General features: G+C 40.1%; 1 protein-coding gene across 8 annotated transcripts in view; it reads left to right on the top strand.

The window, feature by feature from the left end:
- PTPRE (protein tyrosine phosphatase receptor type E) overlaps positions 1 to 14595 on the top strand; it is a 285775-nt gene that overhangs the window by 220127 nt on the left and 51053 nt on the right. For 7 of the 8 annotated variants that reach the window (XM_038409873.2, XM_043519350.1, XM_038409868.2 and 4 more), the window contains 5 exons: positions 5969 to 6059; positions 6970 to 7046; positions 7178 to 7214; positions 8032 to 8129; positions 11593 to 11712. In XM_038409873.2, coding sequence (XP_038265801.1) covers positions 5969 to 6059; positions 6970 to 7046; positions 7178 to 7214; positions 8032 to 8129; positions 11593 to 11712 — 423 coding nt within the window. Of the gene's footprint in view, positions 1 to 5968; positions 6060 to 6969; positions 7047 to 7177; positions 7215 to 8012; positions 8130 to 11592; positions 11713 to 14595 lie in introns of those variants that run through there. The other variant, XM_038409877.2, reaches the window with a different exon arrangement.

Below are 14595 nucleotides of genomic sequence, written 5' to 3'. Positions count from 1 at the left end.
GAGATAAGGGAGGCCATTCTGTAGTTGGAACTAACCACATTGTTCAGGGTCTGGTGGATCTGGGTTGCAGGAAGTGGATGGAGGATGTCAGACCATCCATCATCCTATTGATAAAGTTGGATGCCTTAAGCTTGGTGTCAAAGTGCTCTTCACCAGGTTCAAGATATGTCTTTGTGGGACAAGGCATCTGCTTTCCTGTTTCTTGTCCCCAGGTGATAGGTTACCACAAAGTCAAAGCAAGTAAATGAGAGACCAGCAGATCTGGTATTGCTTAAGGCATCTATAGGTACTCAAAGTTCTTGTGGTCCATCAGGACTTGAATTGAAAACTTGGCTCCTTCTAGGAGGTGGCACCACTCCTTGAAATCCATCTTGAGAGCCAGTAGCTCCTTGTCCCAAATAGCGTAGTTTTATTCTGCCAGGGTTAGCTTCTGAGAATAAAAGGCACAGGTGTGGAGGTGGTTGCAGGGGCCCACATGTTGAGATAGTACTGCACCTATGGCAAAGTTCGAGGCCTCAGTTGTGAATTGTAGTGGTTGGATTAGGAGTGGGTAGCCAAGAATAGGAGTCCAGGGTCAGAGGCCAGAAGCCAGAACCATGGGTCAGAACCAGAATCAGAAGTCAGGAATTGGAGCTGAGGATCAGAATCGGAATCAGAGGCCAGATGCCAGAGCCAAGAGTCAGAGTTGGCAGTCAGGACTCAGAGCCAAGGTTCAGAGCTGGGTTACCTGGACTGAGGCACGACAGAGCCATGGCTGGGTCCAGGGCAGGAGCAGGGCGGGAACAAACAGTTGCAGGAGCTATCCCAGCCATGGGTGAATGTTTGAGCAGCCACTGAATTGTCGCCACTGCTGGGTTTAAGAGCTGGTCTGGTGACTCTTCCAACCAATCAGATAGTATAGCCAGCCAGACAGCCTACTGCAGGCCAGCTGAGCTTGTCAGATTGCCTGGGGAATGGCTCTGCTGCAGGCCCTCATTACAGATTGTAAAATTGGCCTCCTTCATGTCATAGGTGAAAGAGCAAAATCATGAGACCAAAATAAAGCCACTCACTGGGCATGGATCAGAATTCACTTTGCACTCCTCCTTAGTACCTGGTCCAGGCCAGGGAAGCTACTGATCCAACCAGTGGACCAAATTTGGTGCTGAATCCTGGTCACGTGCCACCTGAGACACATTGTGCATATGCTGAGGAGGAGACTGGAGAAACTAGATAGTTGCTGAGCTTGAAGTCAGAGGTGGTGGAACAATTTTTATAATGGGGTGCTGAGAGCCACTGAACCAAACAGTAAACCCTGTATATAATGGAAACCTATTCAATCCAGGAGGTTCAACAGCACCCCCAGCACCCCTAGTTCCAGCACTTGTGCTTGAAGAAAGAACAAAAACCTCCTAGTAGGGAGACAGTTGCTCACACATACACACCACCCATCTTCCTGGTAAATCACTGGGAAGTCCCACAGTATTGTGTTAGTGATCTGCCCAGGACTGGAGTTGATTATCGCTCCCAGTAGGTTCTCCTGCTACCTTCAGTCTCAGTGACCTTTGTTTAAACAAAGAAAACAGTATGTTTAATCAAAGTTAAAGATCATAGTCAATTCTGGAGGCCTCAGGAGCTACAATAGCTGAAAGGCTGCTGAGAGTACCGATCAAGGACTCTGAGCCTCCAAAAATGTTTCATGTATATGGCAAAGGCACCTGGAGCCTTTGATAGGCCTTTTTTTCAATGTTCAGTGTAAATATAGATAAATGAAATGAAAGTAAGTAACAGAATTCTGCCCTGTAGGTGTTTCATTTTTCTGTTTGTATGTGGAAAAAAACAGCATTCATCTGCTGCCTTTCTTCACAACAAATAATTAATACTATGCTATCTAGTTTGCTTGTTTTTTTGCAATCCCCCCCCCAAACGTGCCTTATTTATATTTATCATTATTTATTTACATAGCAGAAAGTGTGCTTGGTGCGTTGCAGACATGTATGAGGACCAGGTTACTGCCTCAGAGAATTTATGATTCAAGGCCCTGATCCTGCAAACACTTATGCACGTGATTAACTTGAAGCATTTCAGTTGTCCCGTTGGAGCCAATGGGATTCCTCATGTAAATACATGAGTCAGACAAAAATACAAATAGAGAATGAGAAAAGGAGTGTGACATGAGGGCAGTGACTGAGCAGTTATGTTTGGCATGTGTATTCTTTATCGCATTTTATTTTTATAAACATACTCAATGCGATTTGCCATATGCATAAGTGTTGGCAGAATCAGGCCTCACAAAAAATACAGTTATAATTAAAGTGGAGATGTTGAACATTATAGTGTCTAAGCATTCTTTTCAGAAAGTTATAAAACAGTTTACTGTGGTTTGGTTCAGGTGCTATTCCAACTCAGAGAGATGAAAGAATGACTTTTTAAACAATGTAAACATGTTGGGTGAGATCGTGGCCTCCAGATGTGCACATGGATCTCATATGAGAGTGAGTGAATGGGGGGAGGTGACTCAGCTGTCTTCATGGCAGAACCTCCTTCCCCAGGATTCCTGTATGTCCTCAGGAACTGAATTCGAGAAGGGTGTGGGGACAAGGCAGGACAGGATGGGGCGTGCAGGTTGAATAGGGACAGGTGCACCTTGTCCCCTTGTGGAGATAGATAGAAAAGATGAATGCTCGTTCACAGTTCAAACCTCCCCCTTTAAGCAACATAGCAAGGCAGCTATGGTCACAGGAATCTCTGGTAGTATGGCTCCAATGGAGACGTGTTACCAGGCAGACGGGCTGTCAGGAGTAATGAGCAGACACAAAGCACTAGGTCTCGTCATAGGGGTTAGAATAGAATATCAGGGTTGGAAGGGACCTCAGGAGTTCATCTAGTCCAACCCCCTGCTCAAAGCAGGACCAATCCCCAACTAAATCATCCCAGCCAGGGCTTTTTCAAGCCTGACCTTAAAAACTTCTAAGGAAGGAAATTCCATCACCTCCCTAGGTAATGCATTCCACTGTTTCACCACCCTCCTAGTGAAAATTTTTTTCCTAATATCCAACCTAAACCTCCCCCACTGCAACTTGAGAGCATTACTCCTTGTTCTGTCATCTGCTACCACTGAGAACAGCCTAGATCCATCCTCTTTGGAACCCCCTTTCAGGTAGTTGAAAGCAGCTATCAAATCCCCCCTCATTCTTCTCTTCTGCAGACTAAACAATCCCAGTTCCCTCAACCTCTCCTCATAAGTCGTGTGTTCCTGTCCCCTAATAATTTTGTTGCCCTCTCCTGAACATTTTCCAATTTTTCACATCCTTCTTGTAGTGTGGGGCTCAAAATTGGACACAGTACTCCAGATGAGGCCTCACCAATGTCGAATAGAGAGGAACGATCATGTCCCTTGATCTGCTGGCAATGCCCCTACTTATACAGCCCAAAATGCCATTGTCTTAAATGCAATGTTAACTTAAGTTATAACTTGAGTGTTGCTCCTAATTTGAGTCCTGTCCACACACACAAACTCTTAACTCGTGTGGTGGTGCTTTTAACTTGATTTGACTTGAGGGGATATAGGCTAAAGCTTGAGTGAGCATAACTCATCAGCAACTAATAATCTCTCATGTGGATATAGGCTAGTGCTACTCAATTGCCACTAGTTCTCCAGTGCCATCCCAAGTTCCCCGTTTGCCCAAAAAGGACAGACAAGTTTTCCCATAATTTATTGGGAAAGAATTCATAGAACAGCTTATCTTACTGTAGCACTAAGAACCATAGGATATGTTCTACAGAAGTCATAGTGCCACACAAGAGCCAGTTCAGTAGCAGTGTGGACACAGCAACTTGAATGTGGTTTCTCAGTATGGCTGCTCCCACTTGAGGTAAGCTAACTTGAGAGGAGTCACTTGAGTGAAGACATACCCATGAATAGTTTTGTCATCCTTCTGATCCTGGGGGATCCTTGTTCTGAAGTACCAAATCTTGTCTCATAAGAGAAGAACTCTTTAAAAAGTCATTGCAGAGGTTTTCTCTCCTTTCTTTACCTTCCATGTGGCTGGGGGAGGAAAGAAGGGGTTACTGTGGGAAGAGGCAGTCCAGCGCATTGCACTGTTTTTATGTGCTCTTTTAGTGAAAATGCAGCATTGGGGGACAGGATGTCCAAGAATATTTTGACCAACTTTTCAAGTTTAAAAGCACTGTTTAAAGAGGAAGTAGGTCTCTTGTGCTTTATTGAAAATATTTAATAAAGTTAGATTTTCTGGTGTTTATTAATTCAGGTCCTTTTTTATTGTTGTACATTCTAAGTTCTTTTTGAATGATTTTCATAACAGTTAATTAGGGACTTCAAAATTTGTGGACTTTATTCATAGAGGGAAACAAGGGAATAAGATTATATGCAAAAACAAAATAAATTACTTTTATTTATGTTTAAAATGTTCTAGTTAACTTTTTTTTAGCCTTTTTTAATACAGTGTTCATAAGTTTGTTAGTAGTGTACAGAAACCAAACACGAAAACATGCTACTATTCCATGATAAAAATTAACACAAAGGGCAATTTATATTCATCATTATATTCATTCATTGTTCGATCCTGAGAACTCTGCTTCACCAGTGTTTTTAAGGGGGAGTTCCACATAATGTGTTGCCAGAATTAGGCAGGGATTGCTGCATTGAGTGTTTCTTGAAATAGATATTCTGTCATCTTTCTCTTAAGTGATTCACATAATATAGCTATGTTCCATTTGATCAAGTTCCTGGAAAAAAAAAAAAAAGCTTGAAAGAAGGGTGGGAAAAGGCACAAATAGCGACTGTGGTTCTGAAATGTAGAACTACTGCGACTCTGGTGAGAGGGCATAAAAATTGCATCAGGATTGTGACATAGACAAAGATCTTGAACCTGATTCTCATTTACACTAAGTCCCTTTTATACTATTCTGGTAACCAGCAATGGCCCTGAATCAGCTTCTCCCGGCTGGCCCTTTAAATTACTCCCACTTGGCTCTGTCCAGTCTAGCAGCAAAGTCTCTCAAATAAACAAAAATTTGGAATGAAAACTCCACATCCAAATATCCCTTTCTTCGTCCTCTTCTCCCCTGAGCCCCACAGGTGTTCACACGGGGTCGGAGTGTTTTCAAATGCCTCTCCACAGTTTTGGAGGCTGTCCAGCAGGTTCCATCTCATTCTCTCTGGTCTGGGAGTTATTGCTGTCTCCTTCCTCTTCTCCCTATCCTTTATTATTCACATAATAAAATTTTCCTGTTAATTTCCTGTTAATTAATCTCATTTTCATTGTCATGACAGAAGCATTTATTTTCAGGTACTTAGTATGTGACTAAGAGTTTATTCACAATCCCAGGTTTAGCTGATTACTACCAGGTTGGTTAAACGTTGGGTACCATTTCAATCATCCTAATGGGCCAGCAGCCCCCAAGGCCATCCCTAGGCTCAGGGCATAAAGGCGATACAAAGTCACCTTTGGATCCCCTCACCCAGGCCCTGAACTGAATGGAGCGGATGTTTGATATTCAGTTTTCTTAACCTGTTTGAACCTTCTTTGCTAATATTCAAATTATTCATGTATTAAAATGAAATTTGATCCATACAACCAAATTTCAAAGTCAGAGCCGTGTGGTATTGTACATGCACATCTCTCTGACTGGGTCACAGCATTATGAGTCATTATGTCATATGGTGTTTTGCAATGGCAGTCTGTTTCAATAATTTATTTGCTCTCTTAAATAGCAAAAGTCACAATGTTCTTCAAAGTTAGAATTTAAAACGTAGTGTTGGAGTTCTGAGTTATCGAAAGGTTTTGAGCTATTTTAGAGAGATGAGGAAAAATTGCTTTTTTTGAAGAATTACAATGTACTGAGAAATTGCTTATCTTAGATGTAGGCCATTGTGTGTAATCACATCTTTTCTTAAGTACTGTGCAGCTAATATTTAATATAGGATGTTCTTGCATTTCCTTGACTTTACATGTTTTCGCTGTAGTCATTACCAGCCCGATGCATGCAAGGAACATTTGAAACGGCAAATAAAGAAGAAAACAGAGAGAAAAATAGATATCCCAACATCCTTCCTTGTAAGACTTAACAATTTATTTTCTAAATATCAGTCAAATGTCTGGATGCCTCTTACAGCAATCATGCCTGTAATGTTGTCTGCATTCACTTGAGTATCCCTGAGTAAAGATGATTAATTGACCCTTAAAATAATACAATTTATATGTTACCAATCATACATCTGCAAAGCAAGCTTCCTTTGCAGTGGTATCTCTTTGGATAATAATTGCCTTCCAGTAAATTTGTCTTTAATTTCAGCGGGTTTGATATGAAGCCTTAGAATTGCCCAAAAATGAAAGATGGTTCTCTTGAAACTCAGTTCAGATTTGTGCAATAAAAAAGAAAAGAGCTTTGAGTATATGGGCCAAGCTTGAAGTATCTAACAAGCCTTATCTATTATTACAAATGTGTTACACACTATGCAAAAATTATTGCATTCTCAGTAACCCAGTGTAAGTATGGAGGTGCAGCAGGATTTTTATAGTGAAGGCTTGTTAACCTGCTATCCAAAAGCTCTGTGCACTGTACAATTACAATACAATTCAAAGAGACCTCTTCACAACTACCTTAAACAAATTATTCTGTCTGTTCACTTAAAAATCCCTTTGAAACAGATGAGCCTTGCAGCATGTGTTCAAAGTCACTGTTTGCAGGCTCTGGTGAAACAAGAGTGTAAGGGACCAAAATCTTCCATAAGTTTTACATCAGTAAGGTCAGCATGATTTGGCCCATATGACATATCTGTTATATATACTGTATTAGTCAGCCTTTTATGTTATTTAATGATGGCAGAATAATAATGCAAATACTGTGGTTCATAAAAGTGCAGATCTATCACTGGCATGTTAAAGGGCTTTGTATTTTGAGGAAAATTTCTGATTGATATAAATTACCATACAGACCCAAATAACACTTTTTCTTTCTTTCCAGATGATCATTCCAGAGTCATTTTGACCCAAATAGATGGAGTTCAATCTTCAGACTATATTAACGCTTCATACATAGATGTAAGCTAATAGTTTTTCACTTTCATTCAGATTGCTAATTTTAATTGTAAACTAAATATCAAATAGATATTTGTCTTAAAGCATATCTTGGCTGTTCATTCTTTAACTAACCATACATTTTATTTCTGTAGGGTTACAAAGAAAAGAATAAATTTATAGCTGCTCAAGGTAATGTATTTTCCTGTCTCCATTTTTGTACTTACACGCACCAGAATGCAACCCTCTCCCTCATCCCCCACTCCTACACCCCCCAAAAAAAACTCTCAGCCCACATCAAGGTTAATATGTTACCAGATCAAAAATTCCTTCCTAAGCATGAATAAGTTGGTCTGCTAAATCATGGTCATCAAAGTGAGAGTTGTAAGTTAGAAAGACTAAACTGAGCCCATTGCCTGACCTACAGCACATAATGTATCTAGAGGGAGGGGGAATGGCTGCTGCTTTTAGAAAGGGGGGACAATCCTGCTCTCCAAGCAGCAGCATTTATGTCTCCAAGAGCTGTGGACCAACGTGCCTGGAGCAGGGACTGTGTTTGAAATGCCAGCCTACTGCTGGAAATATTCTGAGTCCACTCACCCGTCTGGAAGCTAGATAGACCCAACTCAATTTCTGCCTCTACTGGTGCAGGCCCATTTGATGATAATGGTATTACAACTGGTCAAACTTCCAGTCATGCCAGTTGGAGCTATTATGCTGGGTCTTGCAAACAGACCTTGTGTAAATACAAAAATCCCATTGTTTCAAGAAGTGATTACAGTGATTATATATCATAGTAAATGTTTTCTGTAAATTGATAGAGTTCATAAAGCTGTGCTTCAAAGAAGTGAGATTTTCAGTGTACATATAGTGCGTCTGTAAAACTGAGGTATATTTCATGAGATATGAGCTGGTAACTCATGAGTGGAAGAGAAAAATATTCTTGTGTACTGTGATATTGCTTGTTTTCTTTATGTCTCTTGAGTATAGAACTGTATTCTATGTGCAGGACCTAAACAAGAAACAGTTAATGATTTCTGGAGGATGATATGGGAGCAGAAATCTGCAATTATTGTTATGTTAACAAACTTGAAAGAAAGAAAAGAGGTAAGTAACTTTTATTTCAGTTTTGATCAGCCTGAAATAGTCCCCACATTAAGTAGCCTCTGGCTGCGACGTGCTGATTAGTATCTGACTGTTAATGGCTGCCACCACTTCCTTTTCCAGTCCTTTCTGAGGTTTTAAGCCTCTGCTAAAAATGTAGTTGTAACTTACAAAATTTCAAGCTTATAAATATTCCCTGGTGAGTAATTTCCTCGTAACGAATCTTTTTATCATGTGCTACACTGCCTCACTGTCAGACTTTAAGCCAAAGGCAAACTGAAATGAAGGCCTTTTTTTGATTCCGCTGCAATGTATGTGAGACTGGCCTTATAGGTTGGACTGAGAGTAGGAATGAATGTTGAATTGATATTACTCACTTTTAAAAGTTTTCAGTTAAAAAAATGATTATGTTCATAGTGTGATCGCTACAATTGGATATGGCTAATTTGAAAACAACCTATTTTATTGTGAAAGGCTGCATTACAACTCTGTTTGTGGTTTGCTGTTCTCACATCTGTCCCCTCATTCTGTATTGTTCTTCCCCTCCTCTCTGTTCCTATTTCATATGTATCCTTCCTTGTGTATAGGTTGAACGGTAAAATTTACTGAAATTATGCAGGCCAACACTTCAGAGCTCAAGATTATTACACAGTTAATTTCTTTGCTGACTCACCAGTAGTGATAAACAAAATGATAAGAAGCCTGATAAAAAACAAAAAACCTACTAATGCACCATCACAAATTTTGCTCTTGGGCAATTTTGTTTTAAATGCCTATTTATCCTCATGGGCTAGTTAGTTAAACATTCCAAACACTTAAAAGTGAAGGTTTGGAGCTTGGATTCCTCAGGCAATGCGAACTGGGGGTGCAATGAAAGCAATATGCCAAGTTACTGAGAACAATGTACTGTGTTCTGCTCAAGAGTGACCTCTCCTGCCAGGTAAAGAGTAGTGTTGATAAACTCCAAAATAACTCCCCACAATTCCTCCTTAAGATCAAAGGATAATTATTCTGGAGGGTGAGGGTAAACATCATAAGCATTGAGATAGTTAATTTGCCTTAGTGATGTTAGTTAATTTATAAAGCAGCTCTTTGCAGTTATATATATTTGTCAGAATAAGGAAAAGCTATTTAAGTCTGATTGCTCCTAACAGCTATGAAGGAGGTACTCCCTGTTTGCATATACAAGGCCCTCTCCATTTCCTGTAATCTTAACATTACCAGCCTTCCTGCATGGTCAAACAGCATTCTCATACCAAGGCCTGACATATTGGCTAGTGCCCACAAATGTCACCAAATCTCATTTGAACAGATTGGAGACTCCTTTCAGGCAAATACCCATCAGGCCATAATGGTTGGTAAAATGCTTATTCCACAGAAAAAGACATATTACTATCTTTAATCCTGCTGCTAGAATCCCAATGCAACTGATGACTCTCACCCAAGTTAGCTGACGTTTCTCACCTATTAACCAGCCCTATATCTGGAGTTGGGGGTTAAAGATGTCAGACAAATGCATACTATCAGAAAAATAAACAAATAAAAAAGATGGAACAGTCATTAAAACAAAACAAAGAATAAAACCAAAAACCTCCTTCATCACGATCTGGCTGCCAAAGGAGCATGTGAAGACTCCATCCAAACCATGAATTTCCTGTTGTGTCATTATGTAATAATGCAGATAACTAACTTTGAGAGCATTAGCACAAAGCCTTAAAATCATGTACTATTTTAGATTAAAAAACAAAACAATCCTCTAAATTAGGGCTGTCAAGCAATTTAAAAAAACGAATTGCGATTAAAAAATTAATCACAATTAATCACGTGATTAATCACGCTGTTAAACAATAATAGAATACCATTTATTTAAATATTTTGAATGTTTTCCACATTTTCAAATATATTGATCTCAATTTCAACACAGAACACAAAGTGTACATATTTATTTTTTATTATAAATATTTGCACTGTAAAAGTAAAAATAGTAGTATTTTTCAATTCACTTTATATAAGTACTGTAGTGCAATCTGTTTATCATGAAAGTTACAAATGTAGAATTATGCACACACAAAAAAATTGCATTCAGAAATAAAACAATGTCAAACTTTAGAGCCTATAAGTCCACTCAGTCCTACTTCTTGTTCACCCAGTCACACAGACAAATAAGTTTGTTTACATGTGCGGGAGATAATGCTACCCACTCCTTGTTTACAGTGTCACCTAAAAGTGAGAACAGGCGTTTGCATGGCATTGTTATAGCCGGCGTTACAAGGTATTTATATGCCAGATATGCTAAACATTCGTATGCCCCTTCATGCTTTGGCTACCATTCCGGAAGACATGCTTCCATGCTGATGACAATCATTGAAAATATAATGTGTTAATTAAATTTGTTCCTGAACCCCTTGAGGGAGAATTGTATGTCTCCTGCTCTGTGTTTTACCCACATTCTGCCATATATTTCATGTTATAGCAGTCTCGGATAATGACCCACCATGTTGTTCGTTTTAAGAACTTTCACTGAAGACTTGACAAAATGTGAAGAAGGTACCAATGTGAAATTTCTAAAGATAACTACAGCACTGAACCCAAGGTTTAAGAATCGAAGTGCCTTCCAAAATCTGAGAGTGACGAGGTGTGGAGCGTGCTTTCAGAAGTCTTAAAAGAGCAACACTCTGATGCAGAAATTACAGAAACCGAACGACCATAAAAGAAAATCAACCTTCGGCTGGTGGGCATCTGAGTCAGATGATGAAATGAACATGTGTCCGGTCTGCACTGCTTTGGATCGTTATTGAGCAGAATCCATCATCAGCGTGGACGCATGTCCCCTGGAATGGTGCATGAAGGGACATATGAATCTTTAGTGCATCTGGCACATATATCTTGCAACATCAGCTACAACAGTGCCATGCGAACGCCTGTTCTCGCTCTCAGGTGACATTGTGAACAAGAAGTGGTCAGCATTGTCTTCTGCACATGTAAACAAACTTGTTTGTCTGAGTGATTGGGTGAACAAAAAGTAGGACTGAGTCAACTTGTAGGCTCTAAAGTTTGACATTGTTTTGTTTTTGAGTGCAGTTATGTAAGAAAAAATCTACATTTGTAAGTTGCACTTTCACGAAAAAGAGATTGCACTATAGTACTTGTATGAGGTGAATTGAAAAATACTATTTCTTTTATTTATCATTTTGTATCAAATGTAGAAAAACATCCAAAATATGTAATAAATTTCAATTGGAATTCTATTGTTTAACAGTGCAATTAAAACCGCTATTAATTGTGATGAATTATAATAAAGTTAATCGTGCGAGTTAACTGCGATTAATCAACAGTCCTGCTCCAAATATTCATAGAGGTTTAATTTTATTACTTTAAAATAATTGTATAGCTATATGCCAGCAGTAATGGAAGTAGGCACACAATATTTAAAAGTACTAAATGTATGTACTGCATGTTTGCATAGGATAAATGTTATCAATACTGGCCAGATCAAGGATGCTGGAGTTATGGAAATATCAGAGTTTCTGTGGAAGATAGTATCGTTCTCGTGGACTACACCATTCGCAAGTTTTGTATACAGTCAGTAAGTAATAGCACTCTTGCTACTCCTTAAGATTGTTTTTTATTTTGTTTTTTAAAGCAAAGTATAACAGAAATTCAGGCTTTTGTTTAAAATGAATTTAACTGGAAATTTAGTTTTTAACTAAAATTGAGTTGAAACATATATGTACACTAAGAGAGCAGTAAGTTCATAGAATCAATTTCCACTTGAGTTGCTGGAGTAAAGGAGAATTAATTATGCAAATATTGATGGCTGTATGGGACTTAAGTTTAAAGAGGGATCAGTCAAATAGGATCCTGTGAGTAGGTAATCACCCTTGGGAGATATTTTCCACTGATCATGCCCCCCCCCATTCATTATGTGTTATTTTGGAGGAACTTGGGAGTGTGTTTGCCCTCCTTTATGCAAAAATATTTTTGAAGTTAGGGAAAGTTTTTAAATCATTAAAATGTAAAAGATATTAAAATTATCTAGAGATGGTAGAGTTCTTATCAAACCATTCAAGACATGAAGGGCCAAGCGCAGGCAAAGAGGAGAGGGGGGGTTACAGCTCCCTGATTCTCTGCCATAGCCTGGGCCCAGCACTGATTGGGGACTGTACGTCATCTGAGGCTAGCTGGAGTACATTGTGTTCTGGACATCCCTCATTCCCTCTCTTGACATGCCCCCTGCACCAGGGAGTGCAGAAGGGGAAACATATAAATTGATTTCTCCATTTATGCTCCTCAGTTGCAGAATTATGGTCAATCTTCCCTCCTTTTGCGATGCCTGAGCAGGCCAGAAATCTGGCCTGAATTGCCCACATCTCCTTCTGGTCCTATACTGCTGTTTTACTAAGTTTATTTTTTTAAAAAGATTCTAATTGTGTAATCTTTTTTTCTTGCCAGGAATAACCTTCACTAGATGCATTAAATGCACTAGTGGCTTGCTTAGCATGCATTCAGAGGGATTAAGGCCTTGTCTACACAAGAATTTTCACCTGTCTAATTTAAGATATTTTTAAAAACTGATTTAGTTAAACTGGTGCAAAACCCTGTTTAATTTAATCAGTGTAACGTTAATATTTAGACCTGGCTTTAGAACTGCAGCAAGGTTGCATCTTTTTAAATTACCATGTTAAGTATTGTTTTATTCTTCTCCTCCTCTACTTGTTACATTCCAGTTCTCGTTCTCATTGGGACCTTTTGCTTCCCAGCAAATCGAAAATGAACTGAGTGGACTATTTATGTATTTATAAAACACCTTCACATCATCTCTGGCCATCAAACAGTATTAAAAGCAACTGCAACAGAGCACCAGCCGTCCCTGCGGGGGGTGTGTGGAGGTCAAAATCCCTTGAAATTAGGTCTCAAAAAAGAGAAAAAAATTCTAGTCTCAGGCAGAGGAAAATAAGTGCTGCAGCAGCTTGTCTACAAATCCAAATAAAACAAAACAAAGGGCAGCTTCCTTCCACGTTGTCTGCAGTTGTCAGTTCCACGTCCTGGATGTTTAACAGGCAAGAACTGCCAGCTCTTCTCGCCAGATCTGACTGCTCAAGCAGTTTTTCAGAACTAGCTTCCTCCTTTCTGCCCATTGAAGGTATTTATCACCTTCCTGGATCAAACAGGGAGGAGAGACACACATTTCGTCACAATAATATACATAACTCGCTGAACAATATCAGCTGTGGGAGACTCTCATCCACCATTACATCATTTAACAAACCCATAATCACCCTAAAAACCTGAATGAAGAGCTGGTTTGGTCTTAACTGTGCCCTGAAGGCTAACGGTTAAGATTCCTGAGGGCAAGTGGGGTTTTTACTGAGGATACACTACCAGCGGCTGCCAGGTATTCAGGTCTAAGGACTGTGAGCAGAAGTTCCCCAGCTAATGGCAGTTGGTGTGTTGCCACATGGGTAGAGGGGCCCTTTCTCAGGTGGTCTAGAGCAGGGATTGTCTCTCTTGCATGTTTGTGTAGAACCCAGCACTTTGGGGCCCTAATCTTAATTAGGGCCTTTGGGTTCTGTGGCACTAGTGGGTTCGGGAATTATTTTACTGGGTAAAACACAAACCCACTGACAAGTAAATTGATAAAAATGCACAGCAGCAACATTTATTGGATAAACAAAGTTACGCGGTGGCTGGGAAATAGAGTGAATGGTTTGCCCATAGACAGTTCAAATTATACAACCTCTAAGGCAAAGGGGAAGGAGGGGGAGTTACAGACTTAAAGGTGATAGGAAAAGTTACATACATACCACACATCCGAGCCAACTGACCAGCAGTGCAGACACCAATCGCATAGTAGGCATAGGGTAAGTTACAATGAACATGACACGACACGGGCAGCGCTAACGGGAGGATTATCTCAGCCAAGGGATGATCAGTCTCCTTGGCGTACACGCAGAAAATCCCCCCATTTCGCTTGTTGGCTGCTGTATTTTATGGGGTTTTGTTGGGGTCGTGTCGTTTTGCTATAGGTCGCTTAGCTTTTCCGCCTTCCGGGTTGGGGCCCTTTTACGTCAGCGGGTCTGCTTTTGGTTCTCTGCACACAACACCTTTGATTTATGCACTTGACACGCTTTTTCGCCTCCCGGGTCCCGGGTTGGCACCCTTTACGTTACCAGGTCTGCGCACGGCTCCTTTTGGTGCATGTGACAAGAACCTGCTATAAGATGGGGGGGGTTTGTTGTTTCTTGTGGTGGGCCAACAATTGGCCAGCCCGGTTGTTTACCTTGTGTTGTGACAGGTTGTGACATAGATTTATTTATTACGACTAGTAGTAGTAGCCAGGACCCAAACTACAGACAGCTGAATAGAACAGAGTCACTTGGAAGTGCATAGGGAGACAGTGAAGCTTTCAGAAAACTGATATACGTAATATGTTCCTGGCAGCTTACACTGCTAATCAGATGGGCAGCTG

Source organism: Dermochelys coriacea, chromosome 7 (genome assembly GCF_009764565.3).
Source record: "Dermochelys coriacea isolate rDerCor1 chromosome 7, rDerCor1.pri.v4, whole genome shotgun sequence".
NCBI lineage: Eukaryota > Metazoa > Chordata > Testudines > Dermochelyidae > Dermochelys > Dermochelys coriacea.
This window is presented reverse-complemented; position numbering and strand designations above follow the sequence as displayed.